General features: G+C 35.8%; 1 protein-coding gene across 3 annotated transcripts in view; it reads right to left on the minus strand.

Annotated features, from left to right (window-relative positions):
• PHF3 (PHD finger protein 3) overlaps window positions 1-21,301 on the minus strand; it is an 82,514-nt gene that overhangs the window by 25,252 nt on the left and 35,961 nt on the right. For 2 of the 3 annotated variants that reach the window (XM_047101203.1, XM_047101204.1), the window contains 2 exons: window positions 9,925-10,086; window positions 2,986-4,768 (listed from right to left, as the gene is read on the minus strand). In XM_047101203.1, the coding sequence (XP_046957159.1) occupies window positions 2,986-4,768; window positions 9,925-10,086 (1,945 nt within the window). Of the gene's footprint in view, window positions 1-2,985; window positions 4,769-9,924; window positions 10,087-10,978; window positions 11,066-21,301 lie in introns of those variants that run through there. The other variant, XM_047101205.1, reaches the window with a different exon arrangement.

Here is a 21,301-nt window from a genome sequence, read left to right on the forward strand (position 1 = left end):
CTAACCTTTTTGGCATAAGCCAAAATATATTCTTAGAAAACTTTAAAGTTTCTTTAAAGTAAATCAGAGGCAAGCAACAATGAGAACTGTTCTCAGCATATTCATGTTACAATTATCAACAACGGAGCTGTTACAAGATGGGTCTTCAGTTCTGATTAAGTATTTAAGTGACAATCTAGACCATATTACTATAAATGTATACGTACTCACTCTTTTCTAAAATGATTCTATTCCACATAAGTATTAAATCAGTTTTTGTCACTAACAACCTTATCTGCAGATGAAAATACTTATCTGTCAATCTCTTAAAATCTTGAGAAAAACAATCTTACTCTGGAAGAAAATTTCCTTCTCAGAAAAACAATTTGAGTATAAAGCCATCATGCTATGGAGATTTTTTGTTTTTAAATTTCATCCAATGTATTAATCATCTATTGCTGGGCAAGAAAATGCAATACAAACTAAAGATACAAACACCTGGAAACGTAGGAAAAAACTAGAAACTACAGGATAGATACTATGAAAAGACTAACACTTCTTCCTTCCAAAATGCCAACTGGCTTATGTAAACACAAGTGCAAAGATGATTTTTTTAAAGGGAGTATTAAGTAGTCCGGTTTTTAAAATAATGAATATGCTTGTGTTGTAAGGCTGATGAGGAAAATAAATGGAAGCAAAAACAACAGTTTGATGTGTAAATTGTTAAGTCAACACCTACTGTCTTTAGGATATATATAGTGTTGCCTATGGTTAAATATTTATTACATTTGGTGATGTCATGTACAAATCCACACTTAAAAATATAATTTCTAACTGGAAGCACACACAGGAAGCTAACTTTAGTTGTAATACATGTAAAATGCTTAAGAGTTATAAAACAGTCCTTAGAAGCAAAGCTGTCACAAGTGCAAGAAAATGTCATATTAACAAACAGCTTTCCATATGGCTACTGCATGAAATGGACAAAAATTATTTCCAGATATGCCCTTCCTAATAAATTCATAATCTTATTAATACATGGATTAAAATAGGAAAATTACATGCTGTATGACAGGTACATTTTTTGAGTAAAAATGTATACAAGCATGATGTATCAAAAAAAGTAGTGAAGGCTAGTTAATATGTGAAGAAAAAACAATCAATTACTTAGGCTTGCTTCTTTAGTCACAAAATGTAATGTGAAATGTTGCTTCCCAATTGTTTCCAATGTCATTATATATTATGCATGTTAATTACATAAAGTAAACTCAAAATCCCTATATATGTATTATTCTCAGTCATTTTCCACACTGAGGCAAAGAAACTCTAGGTTTTATAGAAGAGATACAGAGGGTGGCATTAGGTTAAAAACAAAAAAACAGTAGGATTTAACATTAACACTTAATGTTCATTTTAGGAAAATAACTGTTGATGTTGGTAAAGTGAGCCATCATTAAAAAGCCTTGGCAAACTCCTGAGGGCCAAACCATCAGAAGAGTAGCTTATCTGCAACAAAGCTACACTGTAACACACTTAACACTGCTTGTAACTCTAGGCTCAAGTTTCATTTTAGAAACTCCTTCAAGCTAAGGCTCCTCTTGCATTACTCAGACCACATGTCAGCATGTAATGATTTTTAAAAGATTCTGGCAGAGAAAAAAGTGCTAGCCTAAAAGAACACTTAAAAGCACCACCCAGCCCTTAATTCTGAAAACTTAGCAGGCCCACTTTAGAATATCTGAATAAGGTGTTTTCTATTAAATTTAATTAAAAAAAAAAAACTACCAACACATATGTGAGGACAAATGTAGCACAATATCCAAAGACACAATTTTTAAAAACTGGAATATGTGGTTATAAAGAATAACCACCGACACTAAAAATAGGACATGGACTGAATCACAAATAAAGGCATGAACGTTTGTTATGTCTTTGACATAACAGTTCGACATAAAACTTAAGTTTTTTACAGAATAGCTCCAACAACTCCCACCCACTCTGCCCAACCACCACCTCCCACACCAAAATAATTATACAACATACTTTACTAAACTGTCCCTACCTAAAAAGCTTCATTTTAATGTAACCTGATAGTGCTGGGAAAACTCATCCTAATATTTACTTTCATGAATGAGTGAGGATAATATTACAAAGTGCAAGTTATAATGTTCTTTTATCATGTCAGTGTTGATAGAAGTTCCAACAGCAATCTCAACACGAACAGGACAATCTTGCAGCTGCAAACTCCACTTCATCTCCTGTTTTCCTTTTCTTAAAACACTAGCAAATAAAAAATACATGGCGGGGGAGGGGGTCTGGCACTGTCAAAAAGCTATAAAACACTGAATCCTAAAATCACTTCTTAAAAGATCGGAATTCACGAGAAATCCTTCAAATCACTAAAACATTCAAAAGAGAAATACAGGTTTTCACTCCGTTCCATGTTACATACACAATCTACCCAGGTAATTTTAACAGTTGTTTTAGCTATCAAACTTCATTCCAAGGTCAAGTTTGATAGTTATGAAGTGATGGTGTGCTTCATTTACTAGAATTTTTTTTTATATCTTCAAAAGAAAAATAGAATTTCCATTATGACCTTTACATTTTATTACTAGTTCTTCTCAAGCCAAATAAAATAAAACTTACAGACCCAAAGCAGTGTTAACAATTTTTTGATCAGAAAGTTTTTTTCTCTTTCAGATGCAACAACTAAATCACACACTCTAACTGGTTACAATGACAAAACATTTCTGTATATACCAGCAGTTGGTCAGGCTACATTTTTTTTTTTTTTTTTTTTTTTTTTAGTGTTCTAGGATGACATATTTATAAATTCAGTAGCTCCATCTATTATTTATCCAGGATTGATGAGGGGTTTTTTTGTTTCTGCAAAAGTCTTTGTATATTAAATAATTTCTTTCTATAAAAAAGTTCTCACATAACCCTACCCTAAAAAGCAATTTCTCTTTAATGCACATATCACACACACATACACACACACACCTGTTGCCATGTGGTTTTTTGCAAAACCCACACTGCTTGCTGGGAGTCCACATATATTTGCTTTCAAATGAAGAGCTATGGTCTGAACCTTCTTTTTTTATAGTAGCTATGTTGTCTGGAATGAACAATGGTGGCTCATCCAAAGAAAAACTTTTGCTGCTTCTTCTCTGGCGGGGTTGTAGGTTCTTCTCAGGTTTTTTTAGTTTCAGTTTATCTTCCTCCTTAAAATGCTCTACACCACCTGCATGTTCAAGCTCTTCCTTCACATGGCTATTGGTTTTCATCCCTGCAGCCAGCTGCTGGGGCTTATGGCATTGTTTCTGGCTGGAATGTAATAAATGTCCAGTTTGTGCAGGATGATGGGGTTCTTTAGAGCCACCAGGGTGACCATGAGGTTTATCACTCAGAGAATGAGTTAAGGGTTTGGAAACCTGCACTAAATTTTGATCCTGTGATGTTTTTTTCAATATAGAATGAGCTTGATTTTTCACAGATTTAACCCCAGAATTGCAACTCTGAATTTTTGAATCCTTATCAACTTGTTTTTTTCTCACTTTGACTGGCCTATGAAAATTTTGCTGAGTTTCTGGTTCATCAACATTTCGTTTCACGCTTTTGACATTAACCTTAGTTTTGTTATGCATTAGTTCATGCTTTGCTGCAACAATTTTTTTCAGAGTATCTGTGGTCATGTTTTGCTTAGAATGAATTACAGGTTTTGTTTGTTTGGATTTTATGTTTTTTGACTCTAAGCAAGAAACACTACTTGACTGGCTGCTTCTGTCATCCTGAAGGTTTGCTATTTCATGAGACTCCATTTTAATACCTTCAACAACATTCAACTGTTCTGAATTTTGGTCAGGTGCATCACAAATAGCATTTTCTAAAATATTACTTTCTGGTTCAAAAGCATTAGCATCAACCATCTCTAAGTTTGATTTATTAAATTCTGTACTCTCCAACTGCTTATCATTAGACTCTGTGTCATTACAATAACCCAAAGATTCTATTTCATTTCTTTGAAAGGAGTTCTTCGCTTTATCAGCAACTTCCAGGGTATTCTTCAATTCCATATTACATTCATTTACTTCATCCACAGAACCAGACAAACCTGTAAGGTTCTTTTCTGTTTTATTTGGATTTGTACAAGCAGCAGCATCAGAAGGAGAGGCAGAAGATGCAGGCTCCTCAATAATTTGGTTATCTTCACAAGATAATTTTACTGTCTCATTTGATTCTTGTTCAACTTTTCCTTTTTCCCTCCCTTCTTCAACAACAGTGCCATCCATCTTAACTGAAATAGAATCATCCTGTTCTTCTTTATCTGAAAACTTAAACAGTGGGCTACTAACAGTTTTGACTTTACAGTCCATCAGAGCTTCATTCTTCTTCTCTTCAATACTAACACAAGTCTCTGAAAGGAGTGAACAATTTAATTCATGAGATGGCACATTTGCTTCTCCCTGATTATCACACTTCTGCTTAGAATCTAATCCAGCTTCATCCTTCATTTCAAGACAAGACGACACTGAAGAATGACTTGAAGACACTGATACTTCTGGTACCACGTCAATTTGTCCAATATGTCGGCTGCTCCTTCTGTTCTCTTTATGGTATTCAGGTTTTGGTGATACAGAAACTTCTTTAATCTGACACCTTTCTGGATGTTTCACCCCTGCTTTGGGGGCAGATACAGTCTTCCCAGATGCCTTTTTTGTGCTATTTAAAGGTGCTGCATTTGAACGCTTGGCAATAGTGCTTTGTCGCAAACTTCTTACTTGTTCTATCACAAGGGAAAAAAACAAATAAAAAATAACTTAGCTATTTTGCCATGTGTTTTTATTTCAATACAATTTAGAATACATCACTTCTTTATTCTGAGCTATAAATTTGCTCGTTTCAGTTAAAATGTACTGAAAGTTCTCATGATGATGATCATATATATATATATATATATATATATATATGTATCTCCATGTTAAATTTTACATTTATCAAAGTTCTATAAATTCTGACACGAGAAAAAACTTCTAGAAAATTCAGACTGATATTATACTTTACTATAAGACAAGAATGTTTTCATCAAGTTTCTTTTCTGTAATAAATAAGCGGGGAGCAAAATAAATGAGTTTCCTTTGCATTAATGCCCATCATAAAGCAAGACTGTCATACAGTTTTAAACATTAAGTATCTTTAAATAAAGAATACCAAACAAATTCAGGTGCCAATATAATAAACTAAACCACCTATAACAAACAGGATCTGTGTGAGTTTCAAAACACAGCCTCACAACTCAAACTCCTTTATGAATGCGCTTCACTTATATCACCATTTTAGCATATAAGCTATTCCTAAGAAATGAAGTATATGCTATAGTACCACAGACAAAGAGAAATTACAACTAAAGAAGTTTAAGCCAGGAAAATATATCATAAAAGAAAATGGGGAAAGTATGAAAATAATTGAACAAAGCTTCCCACCTTTAACAATATTCCTAACAAAGAATCCACTATATGAGTTTTTCCTCTTTTCCCTATCTGGATACACCTCCAAGAAAAGGAAAACATATGGAGTGCAAGGAAAACAGAAAGAAAGAGAACTAAAGTATATTCACTAATCAGAAAAACAACCCACAAAATGAAACAGAAAATAAACTATTTCCAAGCCTATGCATATCCAATACCTCCAAATAAACGCCATGAAAATTAAATACTATCAATTACCAAAAATAAAAAGACTCCTTCCTACTCTTCAATGCAAAACACCACTATGCACCAATACTTAAACACTGCTTATTTGTCATATACCACTTTTACTTTTTTTCTTTAATATTTATTTATTTTTGAGAGAGAGAGAGAACACGAGTGGGGAAGGGATAGAGAGAGAGGGAGTCAAAGGATCTGAAGCAGGCTCTGAGCTGATAGCAGAGGGCCCGATGCGGGGTTTGAACTCACGAACCATGAGATTATGACCTGAGCCGAAGTCAGGCACTTAACCGACAGCCACCCAGGTACCTCTACCACTAAACTTTTAAAGAAGGTATCAGGTGTCTTCACTTGTCTTTAACAGTCCTTGGTGATGCCTACAGTCTTGATGTGATTATTAATAGTACATTCTTTTATTCTCAAAAGTGTCCTAGTTTGAACAAAAAACTATCTGGTTGTCCCAATCTTAGAGACCCTTTCTAATTCCCCCAGGACTCAGCACAGTATTTCTTCATTAGGTAAGCAGCCAACAATTTTTAAAAATTTTGTGGATTATTGTGTGGATTATTAACTGATTACCACATGCTCAGATATATAACATTTTTAAATAACTAAGAACTTAATGGTTCATTATCAATATCTGGATGAGATTTTTATGTATTTTATGTATTTTAAGCTTTGAAGACAGCTTGTAATAGTTTACACTTCTACTTTATTCATCTGCCTTGAAATAAAGTAAAGGAACTTTTAACACCCATTACCTACGTTGTCGCAAATAAATAGCATATTCAACCATAAAGGTAATTAAGATTAAAAAAACGTTTTTCAGGGACACCTGGGTTGTTCAGTCAGTTATGCATCCAACTTCGACTCAGGTCATAATCTTGCGGTTTGTGAGTTCAAGCACCACGTAGGGCTGTGCTGACAGTTCAGAGCTTCAAGCCTGCTTCAGATTCTGTGTCTCCCACTCTCTCTGCCCCTCCCCTGCTCACTCTCGCTCTCTCTTAAACATTAAAAAAAAAAAAAAAAAAGTTTTCCAATAGTAACTGATTTATTGAGCCAAAGATCAAGTTGTTCTTTTCTCCTCCAAATATAAACTGCCTTGGTTGGAATCCTGGCTGTATAGGCCAAACATTATCATTACCTGTCCATACTGTTCATCCTATTCTTTTCATTACTCTAAGTTACAAGTATTACCAAATAATTGATTTTAAAAACTGATTAAAAATATATATTGAGGAAAAGATGATAAAAGTAAATAACATGCATCTAACTTAATCCACTTCTCAAAACACCACACTAAAACTATACAAAAGGCATGAATCTAAAATGAATGTAAGAACAGGAGAAAACCTGAATTTTGGAAGCCAAACAAGAGATGATCAAGAAGTGACCCAAAGGAGATAAACCCTAAGATGGCAACGTGGGCAAGAACCAATAGCATTAATACCTCAAAAGGGTTAGGAACTGGTGACCCCAGATGATTCTAAAATGAGGATGAAAACAGGTAGTTAAAATGAAGAGGAGTTAAAAGCTGTTTGAGAAGCAGTCAGACCACTAGCTCCCTCTCCCTGACTCCATCTGCCAGGCAACTGCCCTTTCCTGGTCCTAATCCAAGATTTGGAGGCTTGCTCTCCGGAAGAGTATAAAACAGGGTTTCTAGACTAAGGCACATCAGGCACAGATAAAAGTGGCAGGAAAGTACACTGAAATGTATGATATTAAGTGAAGTTATATACCTGAGACACCCTGTCAGCTTCCTTGAAGGACTCCCATTACACAATCTAATTGAGCCTAAAGGAATAAATAACCTCAATTCTGACAACAGGGGTTCCTCAAAATAAAATAATAATAATAATAAAAATAAAAAGCATAGCCAGATAACCACACAGTGAAGCTCACAGTAGACAAAACCCAACCCACACTCTCTTGAGTGTTAACCTTTTCATTTCGTACAGTTTTAGTTCCCTACTCTTCAACATGAGCAAGCAATCAAGGATCAGACATTTTATTTTTTATTTTTTTTTAATTTTTTTTTTCAACGTTTATTTTTATTTTTGGGACAGAGAGAGACAGAGCATGAACGGGGGAGGGGCAGAGAGAGAGGGAGACACAGAATCGGAAACAGGCTCCAGGCTCTGAGCCATCAGCCCAGAGCCTGACGCGGGGCTAGAACTCCCGGACCGCGAGATCGTGACCTGGCTGAAGTCGGACGCTTAACCGACTGCGCCACCCAGGCGCCCCTGGATCAGACGTTTTAGAAAAGTCCCTAACATGAAAGATGGAGAGAGGGAAAAAAAAAAAAGACAACATGGAGAAAAAAAAACTATAACTATGAAAGGAGACCAAAAACACCTTTTAAAACACTTTTTAAAGCACAAGTACCTTAGAAAAGACAGAAGATACTGCATCCATAAAACAAGACCACAATGCTACAAAAAGGACTATCCCGAAACAAAAAAAAGAACATTCAAAAATTAGAAATGTAAAATTTGACGGAAAAGTTGGAGGATAAACATGTGAAAATTTCACCAAGGAGAGGAAAAAGATAAAGAGATAGAAAGTAGGCAAGATCAAGAAAATGGAAGGATCAGTCCTTTCTAACACTTGAATAATAAGGAGTTCAAGAAAGCAAGAACTAAGAAAATAGAGGGATTACCAATGAATAATACAAAAAGTTTTCCCAGAATTGAATAATAGTCCTTTTAAGACTAAAAGGAAATATGGAGTACCCAGAGTTCAATATATAAAATACACTTACCCTAAGACACATTATCAGAAATATCAAAACACTAGAGCTGAAGAGAAAGACTCCACAAACTTCCAGAAGAAAGTAGGTAACACTCTACTTAAAAGAAATCAAGGAATTCCTTAAAAGGAATCAGAATAAACTTCTCAACAGCACTGAAATTAGAAGAAAATAGAGGAAAACTTTCAAATTTCTGAAGGAAAACTATGTTCAACCTTGAATCCTACATTCAACCAGACTGTAATTCCAATAGAAGACCAGATTAAATATATTTGCAGACATACAGTTTTAAAATAAGGTCTCCATGTTCTTTTTCCACACAAAACTACTGGAAAAAGTGTCACCAAAATGAAGTAGGTAAGCCAAAAAAGGAGGAAATAAGAACTATAACACCAAACAGAATCCTCAGAAGAATAGAAAAGGGAGATCCCTGGATAATAGCTATGCATCAGGCTTATACAGTGCACATGGGAGCAGATCAGAAAGCTCCAGTTTCTTCAATAAAATGAAAATGACAGAATATCTGATATGCACAAGTATTTTTAGGAAACATTTAGACACCAGCAGAGTAGTTGAGGTATTACTGATATGTACAAAGAAAGCTATATACAAATATACAAAACTATAAAGCAAATGAACAAAAACTATTAAGTCAGAAAGACAAAAAGTTGTATAGGAAAAGTAACCTCAGTTTATTAAAATCGATCATCTCTAACAGCATACAGAGTCACAATAACATAATTACTAGTGACGTAACAAAATTAGAGAATGTACTTTTGTGTGATGAGAACAAGAGGAAAAAACACTAAATTCATCATCCAGAGTGGGAAGTCAATAAAAATACTTATATCAGAATAATCAAAAAGTAGTAATATGTTACTTAGAGACATGAAACTAAATACCAAAAAATTAATAATACCAGCTGAAAGAATTAATTATTTCCTCTGTGGAAAAAGAAGTATTAGAAACTTACAGAATTAGTGAACCCTTTAAATTTTGTAAATATAGGGGTGCCTGGGTAGCTCAGTCAGTTAAGCATCCAACTTCAGCTCAGGTCATGAGCTCATGGTTTGTGAATTTGAGCTCCGTGTCGAGCTCTGTGCTGAACTCTGAGCTGACAGCTCAGAGCCTAGAGCCCACTTTGGAGTCTGTGTGTGTCTCTCTCTCTCTGCCCCTCCCCCACTCGTGCTGTGTTTCTGTCTCTCAAAAATGAATAAACTAAACTAAAATAAACTGAAATTAAATTAAATTAAAATTAAATTAAACTAAACTAAAATTAAATAAATAAATTTTGTAAATATATAATTTCAATGAAAATTTTAAAAACTATACCAACAAATTGATATAATCTCAAAATTGATTATTATCAAAATGCTGAGATTAGCAAGCACCATGAAAATATATCTCTGCTTAGCAAGGTCATGACCTATCACATCTGTCTCTATACCTTTGATTTTCTAGCTAGAACCTCTCTGGAAGGATTACCTTGTGCCATTAAACGAGGTGATTTTCTTGGTGACCTCACTGAATTTTCTTCTACTTTGTCCCTCAAATTCCTGTTAGGTAAAATCAGTTCTTCTTCATCAATGGTATCATTGCCACTTTCTTTAACAACACCTTCGTCCATAATATCGTCAAGACCAACAACTAGAAAAAAAAATAAAAACAAGAAAATTAATTTTAAAAATATCGAGGACCTTAAGTATATAAAGGCAGTACAGAAAACACTGTGAGACAGTTTAATGCAATACTACCCTATAGGGTCATGAAAACTTAGTTCTATTCCTATTGTGTGATATTGCCACTATCAAGCTCCCAATTCAATTTTACAAACTTTTACCTTATGAGGTAACTAGTGTAGAATAGCCACAATTGTTCTTGATTTGGCCTGTGCCGTCACTCTCACTTAATATTCACTGTACCTCTGTGACTATCATAAGCACCTATAACTGAAAACTCAATTATCCCAATTTTGGTTAAAGTAGTACAAAAGTTTAATGCTCTGAAAAGCTTGTGATTCTGAGTTCATGCTAGATGCAAAAGATTCTAGTTCTAAGTGTAATTCTATTCAAGACTTTATGCTGGATGTGTGAAAGTAATATAGGTATACCTTTGAGAGGTAGCGAAAAAATATACACAGAGAAATGAAAAATATAACTTTCCCCTCTCTCAAATGCCAGGTAAAATTGTAGGGGTTTAATATAGCTATATAATTAAATTACCTTCTAGTCAAAAGAGAGAGTATTTCATTTAATGGGAAGGGGGAGATATGGAAAAGGACTGGAGGACACTGAAGAAAATATAAACACTGTATATTCTGAATTATAATAACAAATTTACTTCACTTAACTGGCTGACATATAGCAATTCTAAATGTGCAGCTGAATGAAATCTTGTAAAAAGAATGTGATTATTTAGATCAGAAGGCCTGGATTCAAATCCCAACTAAAACACTTAAATAAAACTTGACCAAGTCACTTAACCTCTCTATCAGTTTCTTTATCTCTAAAATGAGAATAACAATACCTGTCCTACCTACCTCACAGGGCTGTTGTGAGGATCAAGTGAGATGATGTATGAGAACTCACTTTGTAAACTTTAGAGCACTACACAAATGTTAGTTATTATCTTCATCCTAGGGGTTAGAAGGAACCTCAAGAAGTTATCTAGTCCTCATCTTTGTATCCAAGAAGAACTTCAATTAAAAGAGCTCAACAAGATAGTGGTCTATCCTAAAATTTAAAGAGAACAAAATTCTTTATAAATATACTTTCAAATGGTACAATCTTTTTGAAGAGCACTTTGACAACAAACAGAACAATGAAACTGCTTATATACTTTGATCAATAAATTATAAAAAGAATAAATTATGAAAAAAAAGCTGGCTAAAAGTGTGATCTTTGTTAGTAAAAAAAAAAAAACGAAATGCATGTGCATGTACATTCAGACAAACAAAAAAAGATTAGCAAAAAGATGAAAATCATAATAATGGTTATTCTATAAAATATATTTATTTCCTGTTTTCCACATTTCCTGCTATATGCATGTTATCACTCTCAAAAATAGTCTATGCTTTAATCACTATTCCTATGCACTAAAACCTTAAAGAATATACTTTAGGAAAATTCATCAGGACTCATTTAAGATATAATTAGGGGAGAAACGGGTAGGGAGTTCAGTTTAGAAGGCTATTCCATCATGATGAAATACTTATGTTGCCACAAATTCACACACATTCTCAAAAATGTTTTAACATTCATTTAAAAAAACAAAATGTAAGACGTTTCATCCCAATTTTATATAAAAGCATGTATACAATTTATGCATTACAAATATGCATAGATAGAAATGGACAGGTGGGGGGGGAAGCACTGGAATATTACCAGTGATTAGGTCTAGTGGTAAGGTAGATAAGGAATTTAGGTTTTTTACATCATTGTCACGCTGTCTCTTTGTTTTCCAACCTTTTCTACAATCAGCATGTATTCTGTATTGTAATCAGGAGAGAAAGAAAAAGTTCAAAAGATAAAAATAGTCCAAGAGAAAAGCAAATAAAGCCCGATTAACAGTGTTTATTGGCAGGGAGCGAAAAGTTATGTTCTGAATTTTAGAGCTATATTGCAATGCAGAATCAATGGGATTTAGCAAGCCCAATCCAAAAGTCAATTATTACGTTTTCTCTTGCTCCATCTGCTAGTAGCTTCTGACCCAGCTGACCCATCTCCCCTTCCTGAATCCCTTTCCCCTCACTTCACTTGTGAACATCACACTTCTTCCTATCTCACTAGCCACTTCTTAATATCCTTTGACAGAGCCTCTTCTTCTTGCAGATGTCTACGTGCTGGAGGACTTAAGAGTCAATCCTCCCACCTCTCATCTTTATCTACATTCAAACCTCCCCAAGTGCTCTCATCCAGTACCATCTACATTTGTATGACTCCCAAAATTATTTTCTCCAGCCCCAAGTTCACATTTAACCTCTGGAAGAGGATAATTTGACATCTCCACACGAGGTTGTCTAACAGATACCTCAAGCTTAACATACTGAAAATAAACACTGCTCCCACCCATTCCCCCCCTCCCCTAAATAAAACTGCCCCTCCTAAGGTATTTCTGGTAATGGAACCTCCATTCACCCAGTTGTTCAAACCCCAAACTCCTTAACTATCCTTAGCTCTTCTCTCCTCATATACCACATCCAGGTGATCAGCATATCCTGCTAATTCTATCTATAAAACTCTTCTGACCATTTACCATCTCCACAACTAACATTCTACTCCAAATTACCATCATTTCTCATCAAGACCATACTGTAATAGTGTCCCAGGTTCTTCTACTGCCACACACCACCCCCCCCCCACCACATACACATACAGTTTACTCCCCACACAGTCATCACGGTGATCCTTCTAAAATATGAAGTCTTATCTTGTTACCATTCTTCTCTTCAAGACCCTCCAAACTCTTGCCACCACACCACCACACTTAGATTTATGCCCCACAGGATCCTAAGATCTTCCCCAGCCAACTTCTCTGACTTTTCACCTATCGCTCTATAACTCACCCCACTCCAGTCACACAAACCTTTCCTAATACAGGAAAGTATAAGATCTCAGGGTTCTGTTACTTGTTATTCCCTCTGGCTAGGATGCTATTCTCCCAGATATCCATATGGCTCCCTCTCTTGCTTCTTTCGAGTTATACTCAAATATCACCTCCTCAGAGAAACTTTTCCTAACAATCTTACCCAACACTCTCATCACTGCCTAAAGACCCTTAGTGTACTTTATCGTTTAAAACATGTTTCACACTACCTGATTAATATCTGTTTAATAACTATCTTCTCCACTAGAATGTAAGTCTACAAGTCAGAACTCTCTCTCTCTCTCTCTCTCTTGTTCAATGCTGAAACTCCAGAACATAGAATAATGACCTGGTATACAAGATGTACTCCAGAAATATTGGTTGAGCAAAAGAATTAGGGAAAAGAAGAGGCCAGGAAAATTTAAATGTTGATAAGTGAGAAAAGGTTTTCACTAACCAGAAGACAGAAGTTGGAAAGAACAAATTTGGAAGTGAAGTAGTGACTTCACTTTTAGGATATACTGATGACATTAAAAAGAGCAGGCAAAGAAGCATCAAGGTAATAAAACATCACAAAAAAAAGGGTAAGGAAAATTTCAATGAAGTAGGGATCAGGAAGGTTAATGCTACAAGAGAAAACAAAGGAAGGAGGAAAATCCACTAATGTGACACACAGAAACAGAGGACCAGATGACAAAGGTTAAAAAGTGAATGAATAAAGAATGACAACTCCAGTCTTTTATTTTTAAGAAGTGTAATGGTAAAAGACAGAAGAAAAGGAGGACAATCAACTAAAGGAAGTTAAAGGGACAAAAGACGATTTCTCTATTTAAGTGACAAATGCAGAAGTGAAATGTAAGGAGGTGAGGTAGGGAGAATTACCTTTACAAAAGGAGATGCGGAATGGGAAGGGAAAGAGAATGCGGCAAGAAGGAAGGAAGGAAGGAAGGAAGGAAGGAAGGAAGGAAGGAAGGAAGGAAGGAGAAAAAAAGGGAGGGAAAGAAGGAAAGAAGGAAAGAAAGAGAAAGAAAGAAAGAAAGAAAGAAAGAAAGAAAGAAAGAAAGAAAGAAAGAAAGAAAGAAAGAAAGAAAAAGAAAGAAAGAAAGAAAGAAAAGAGAAAGAGGAAGGAAGGGAGAAGAGGAAGAAAGGAGATGGAGAGAGGAAGGGGAGGAGGGAAAAATCAACAAAGATCTCCACAGGTTTGCGTGTATGCTGGAAAATAACTTGGAAGGTAGTGATGCCTTGAGATCCCATCATCATACACAAACAAGCTACAATTACATCTAAGACTGCATTTGAGATGTTTCTCAGAATTGACATTTCCAAGAATGCAGCCTTTTTCGTACTTCTGCTCTATCTGACACATTTCCTTTACCTAAAGAAGTGCACCTTTAGGGGCGCTTGAGTGGCTCAGTCAGTTAAGCGTCCTACTTCAGCTCAGGTCATGATCTCGCGGGTCTGGTCCATGAGTTAGAGCCCTGCGTTGGCCCCAGTGTTGTCTGACAGCTCAGAGCCTGGAGCCTGCTTCATATTCTGTGTCTCCTTCTCTCTCTGCTCCTCCCCAACTTGCGCTCTGTCTCTGTCTCCCAAAAATGATTAAACGTTAAAAAAAAAAAAAAATTTTTAAAGAAGTGCGTCTTTACATTAAATCCAGCTCTACATGGTTTCCAACATATCCAGGGCTCTCATCTGAACAATGCCCCCAACAAGTAAAGCACCTAACGTAACTTCCCTGTGCCTCAAATTCTTCAATAAAATGGGAGAAAATACTAGTGGCTCAGAGGGTGGCTGTGATGATTAAATTAATATGTATAAAATGCTTAGAACAGTATCTGGCACTTAGCTTCTGTTTCAGTCTCCCTGCTCATGTATTCACCCTCAAAAATTATATATTCCTTCCCCTCACTGCTTTTCCTCAACTCTCCCCATAACAAATCACATTTTTAAAAGTATCTGAAATTTCTTTCTTTGAATCTATTCATCTAACTAAAGGTAATTCACAATGCAGAATGAATAATCTCTAGCAAAACCCTCCAAATTAGGTATTTGTGTTTTAAAGAGTTTAATCCAACTGTTTGTGCTAAGAAAATGAACAGAAGTAAAGGAGAATCTGGGTTCTTTTCAGAACACTACCTATTTTCAGGGACCTCCCACATCTCCCCCTCCTTCTGCCACAAGGCTAACCAAGATTTAATATTTGACATCTCAACTTTTTAAATTCACTAAAATGGAAACTTTGGGTTACCAAAACAGTGCTATGACCCGGACTCTTTAGAAGACAAGTGTATGGCTATGCCATACAGAAAAAAACAATATGCTTTTTCATCCCTCCCAGATTCCAGAATTAGAGGTCACTCTCATTTTGAAATTTTGGCATGAAATCTATCATCATACTCAGAAATCCCTGAGCTTGAGTTTAGATCACATTAAAATTCCTCCCAACCTCACCTGCAAATGGCCCTAATTTAATCTGAGTTCTGAGGTCAGTCAAGTCTATGTGAAATCCTCCCAACACTAATATTACTTTATTCCAGACCATTTACTTCTAATCTATCTTTTTGGGAAAAAGAGGTAAATGAGATAAAGAAAATAAAACCAAGCCATTTGGAGTTAAACTTACTGAATTTCTCAAGAACAGGATTAGTTTAAATCACTCTAATACCATATAAAAGGGAGAACCACAGTACAGTATGAAATTCTTCACATTTGACATGCCTTAATTCATGCTGGCAGTGCAAAAGGCCAAACTCAACTATTTCTAGGACAACTGTTTCCTCTTTTATAGAAGTTGGCATTGGGGCACCTGGGTGGCTCAGTCAGTTAAGTGTCCAACCCGTGGCTTTGGCTCCGGTCATGAACTCCTCCTGGTTTGTGAGTTCAAGCCCCACATTGGGCTCTACGCTGGCAGTGCAGGGCCTACTTGGAATCCTCTCTCTCCATCTCTCTGTCTCTACCCTGCTAGTGCTCTTGCTCGCTCTCTCAAAATAAATAAGTAAACTTAAAAGAAAAAGTTGACATTAAGTATCAGACTTCAGAAAAAACTAAAGAGCATGATGTTGCAGCATCACAATAATAAAGGTTAGATATCTTTTTACAAGGCTTGTGTTCTGAAGTAGAAAAAGAAATTTTATGGTTACATCCTCCTAACAGCTCCCACAGCTTTTTCCTCTAATGTTGTAAAATACCACCCGGCCTCTACCTGGACTCCCTTTAGGAAAAGTTATTTCCTTCATGGATGATTCATACTCTCATTCCTCAAAGAGGCTGTGGCACGATATACATCAAGTTGTATGTTACATAAAATTAACCATTTTGGGTGAATATATCATTTTAGATATTAGATGTTCCTAATTTGAAAAAATACAAATACTGCTACTATGCACACATATTTTTTTCTCAGTTCCTTCTTTACAATAAACTTTAACACATAGGTTTACTAAGTCAAAGAATGAGAATATACGTATCTTATTATTTTATATATCTCATCACATGGCTTTCCAAAGGGATTACAAACAATTTACAGTGTAAAGAGATTCATATTAAGAACTCACTAGCATTGAGTCTCAGATTTTTAAAAGAAACACAGTTACTAAAAAACCGTGAACACTTCAGATGTGTATACTGCCTTTTTGTATTTGTTAGCTTTGCCTACTCTCCCACTCAGGTGTGAAGGTGTTTTTAATGTATTAGAATTCTATATGTAATTATCTATGTTACCTATTTGATGCAAATACTTTCCCTTATTTTATTTTAGTATTATTTGGTGTCAATCTAAGGTAACTTTTCTTTAGAATGTTATCTTCAGTTACTCCAATACTATCAAATTATCCATCCTTTCTGCCATAATCTAATACATTCTAAAGCCTTATATTTAAATGTGCACAAATATTTCCATTATCAAAGAAGTCTAGAAGACAGACACTGGGTTAAAGCAATTAGAACTGTTTTTTCACCACAGATCTTCGGTCTTCAATTGCTAAACGGACATTATAGGAGGGAAAGAACTTCACGTGGCCTTTGTATTATTCTATATTCTATATTCTATATTCACACATACTAAAAAACATACACCAAAATGCTAGTAATGGTTATTTCAGAGATTTTTCCCTTTCTTCTTACATTTCCTAATCCATCTCACATTAAAACAGTTCTGTTAAAAAAATTTTTCCAAAATATCTGTGATTGCCTAGAAAATGAAGCTAAAAAGAGACACATTAAACAAAGGTTTTCTATGTAGAAGTAAGTAGTATTATTGATGCCACTTTTTAATTTTTTTCCTTTTTATCAAAGTTATCCATGCACAAGGTTTTAAGGAGTGGTGTCTGGTTTCATAAAGTTTGTTAAGAAAAACATTAATGCCAAGCACCCACTTTTCCTCCACTTCCCCCACTAAACTTTAATTACCTCAATGGGAAATGAAGACAAATTAAACCCTTCATTGAAAGGTTGCTGTGAAAACTGAATTAACTAATATCACTTTTTTTTTTTTTTTTAGCTAATATAGCTTCTAATACAGTGCTTGGTAGGCAAATAACAAGATCTTAAATGGTAGCAATTATTAAGTATATCTTGGCAGATTTTTTTCAAATAAATTTCTACAGCCCTAAGTGCCCTTCATGTGATCCCTTCTCAACTGTCTAAATAATTTCTCTTATTGCCAAGATCATTCTACTAAGCTAACATAAAAGTGAGATGGTAATCATTCCCTAAAAATTTAACACTTGAATTCCATCCTAGAATACTATATTTACCTTTCAGTTAATGCCTTTAAAAACATTTACTGAGTACCTACTGTATGTCACATGCTGGCCCAGATTATTTTAGACACCAATGATACAGAATACTCAAAGACAAAATGACCGTGTTTCTTCAACAATATTAAAAAAGGACTGGATAGGGGGACTTATACACACTGATATATACTTACATACTAACCAACTCAATATATTGACGTTATTTCAATTCCAATTCAAACTTAAAAAAAAAGTGTTTAGGGAACTGGGTAAAACTGGAAGCTGACTGACTGCACACTTGAAAATATTAAGAACTATCTTTAAAGTTCTTTTAATATTTGGATAATATTACTGTGGTTATTTCTTAAAATAAAGAATTCTTATATCAGCAATACATGCTGAAATATTTACAAATGAAATTACATGACTTTTGGGCTGTGCTTCAAATAATCCTGGGGTGGGGGCAGGTAAGGAGGAGTGGGGTATAAATGAAATAAAACCAACTATTAACTGTTTAAGCTAAGTAACAGGTACACTGAGCTTCATTATACTCTTCTTTGTTTGATGTTTTCCATAAAATATAAAATTTTTAAAAAACTGTTTCCATAAAGCTTCATTTTATTTTATTTTTTTTTCAACGTTTATTTATTTTTGGGACAGAGAGAGACAGAGCATGAACGGGGGAGGGGCAGAGAGAGAGGGAGACACAGAATCGGAAACAGGCTCCAGGCTCCGAGCCATCAGCCCAGAGCCTGACGCGGGGCTCGAACTCACGGACCGCGAGATCGTGACCTGGCTGAAGTCGGACGCTTAACCGACTGCGCCACCCAGGCGCCCCTAAAGCTTCATTTTAAAATGAGGGTGGGACAAACATACACCATGTTACATGATAAGTCTTAACAATTAAAAGGAAAGAGTAATAGCCTGGAGAGAGGAATAAAGGATGATTTGTAATTTAATAAATAGCCAGCAAAAGCCAGGGATACTTGTACCGGTTGTTTACTGCACAACAGCTTCTGGCCTACAGGAAAAGTGAAGACTGAAATCCAGGCCTCTGTCTGCTCTCCAAGCTTACATAGGAGAAAAGGATGACTTTTTTTTTTTTTAAGTTGATTTATTTGAGAGAGAGAGGGAGAGCACGTGCATGCACATACACACACAGGAGGCAGAGGGAGAGGGAGAGAGAGAGGGAGAGAGAGAATCCCAAGCAGGCTCCACGTTACCAGCACAGAGCCTAACGTGGGGCTTGAACTCAGTACTGTGAGATCATGACCTGAGCCAAGATCAAGAGTCAGCTGCTTAATCAACTGAGCCACACAGGTACCCCCAAGGATGTCTTTTTCAAATTCCTAAAAAGGTACTATATGGGCTGGAAGGATCCTGGGAATGGCTCAGTCAGTTAAGTATCTGACTTTGGCTCAGGCCATGATCTCATACTTCATGGGTTCAAGCCCCACATGAGGCTCTGTACTGACAGCTCAGAGCCTGGAACCTGCCTCGGATTCTGTGTCTCCCTCTCTCTCTGTCCCTCCCCATTCACACTTTGTCTTTCTCTCTCTCCCTCTCTAAAATAAATAAACATTTTTAAAAAAGAAAGAAAAATCTGAACAAGTTGGGACAACAGCTTTTTAGAAGGCATATCAAATACCTAGACCCTGAAGAAGGAACATGACTAGGATATCAGAATAGATTGGGGGCAGGTCTCTGTGGCTAGATTAGGGAAAGTGAGAAGAACAGAAGATAATATTACATACAGAGGTACCAGGGGAAACTAAGAAGGGTCTAGGCTACAAGGACTTTAGTTTTCTTTTTTCTTTGTATGAAGCAGAAAGTTACCAGAGCACTGTGAACACACAGGCATGATTATGATCTAACTTTGTAAAGGTTTACTTTTGGTACTCTCTTCAGAACAGACTGTAACAAATCCCAAAGGGCAGAAGCTGGGAAGCCACTTACAGGCTAATGCTATAATCCAGGTGAGAGATGGAAATGGCTAAGACCACAATGGTACTGAAGAAAATGAGAAGTACAAGTAGCCAGATTCTGGATATATCCTGAAAATAAAGCCAACAAGATTTGCTGACCAACTAAATATGAAAATATGAAAGAGAAAATATGAAAGTAAAATAATGACTTCAAAGTTTTTTGCTGAGCAATTCAAAAGGACTTGCCATTTATAGAGATGGGAAAGACTATAGGAAGAATTGGCACTAAGGGAACTGGGGGGTGGGAAAATAGGCATCAAGAGTTCAGACATTAAGTTTAAGATGCCCAATAGACAGCCAAAGACATTAACACAGGTGTCTGGAGTTTAGACCAGAAGTTGAGGCTAAAAATACACATACATATACAAATACATACATTAGTTTAATTATAGAGTATTTTTCAAAGATTTTAATTATTTATTTTATTTTATTTGAGAGAAAGAGAGAGAGAATCTTAAACTCCACACTCAGAGCCAAGCCCAACGAGGTACTCTATACCATGACCCTGGGATCATGACCAAAGTCGAAATCAAGAGTCAGATGGACACTCAACCAACTGAGCCATCCAGGAGCCCCAAGATTTTTTTTTTTTAAGTAATCTTTACACCCAACATGGGGCTTGAACTTACAACCCTGAGTTCAAGAGTCCCATGCTCCATCGACCAGGCAAGCCAGGTCTCCCGTAAAGAGTTTTTTAAGTTATAAAATTGGATAAAATCAGGACAACAGTGAGTAGAAAATAGAAAAGATACCTAAAATCTGAACCCTGAGATAGTGCAGTGCTTAGAGGTCAGGAAAATGAAGAGGAGTATCAAAAGAAACTGAGAGAAAGAAGACAGGCAGGTGACAGAATAACAGGAGTTCCAATCAAGTGAACAGATCATTTCAAAAGACAGAGATCAACTGATAGAAAGCCACTGATAAAAGAAAAAAGAAAAAGAAAAAGAAAGAAAAGAAACAGTCTTGGGATCTAGCAGAGTCACAATCTGGAAGAAAGATACTGGGGATAAAGAACACAAGAGAATTCTTTCCAGAAGCTGCACTATAAGCAAAGAGCAAAAGAATAGAGTAATACAGGGGCGCCTGGGTGGCACAGTCGGTTAAGTGTCCGACTTCAGCCAGGTCACGATCTCGCGGTCCGTGAGTTCGAGCCCCGCGTCGGGCTCTGGGCTGATGGCTCGGAGCCTGGAGCCTATTTCCGATTCTGTGTCTCCCTCTCTCTCTGCCCCTCCCCCGTTCATGCTCTGTCTCTCTCTGTCCCAAAAATAAATAAACGTTGAAAAAAAAAAAATTAAAAAAAAAAAAAAAAGAATAGAGTAATACAGATATATGATAAATATATATATATATATAAATTTATACAAAATGCACTTCCAAATCATGTGTGATAACACTGAAATTCAACTGTAAGGATTTTGGCAGAGTATATATACCCTTCAATTCTACCAAGCACGGATAAAACAAAAAGTAGAGTGGATATCCCATCATGTTAACTACAAATCATGACCATGGAAAACAAGAAAACAAAAACTTAAGTCTTGAAACATGAAAATCTAATTT

Source organism: Lynx rufus, unplaced genomic scaffold, assembly GCF_022079265.1.
Source record: "Lynx rufus isolate CCGP_SWC_20201006 ecotype Redwood Valley unplaced genomic scaffold, mLynRuf1.p SCAF_6, whole genome shotgun sequence".
Taxonomy (NCBI): Eukaryota; Metazoa; Chordata; class Mammalia; order Carnivora; family Felidae; genus Lynx; species Lynx rufus.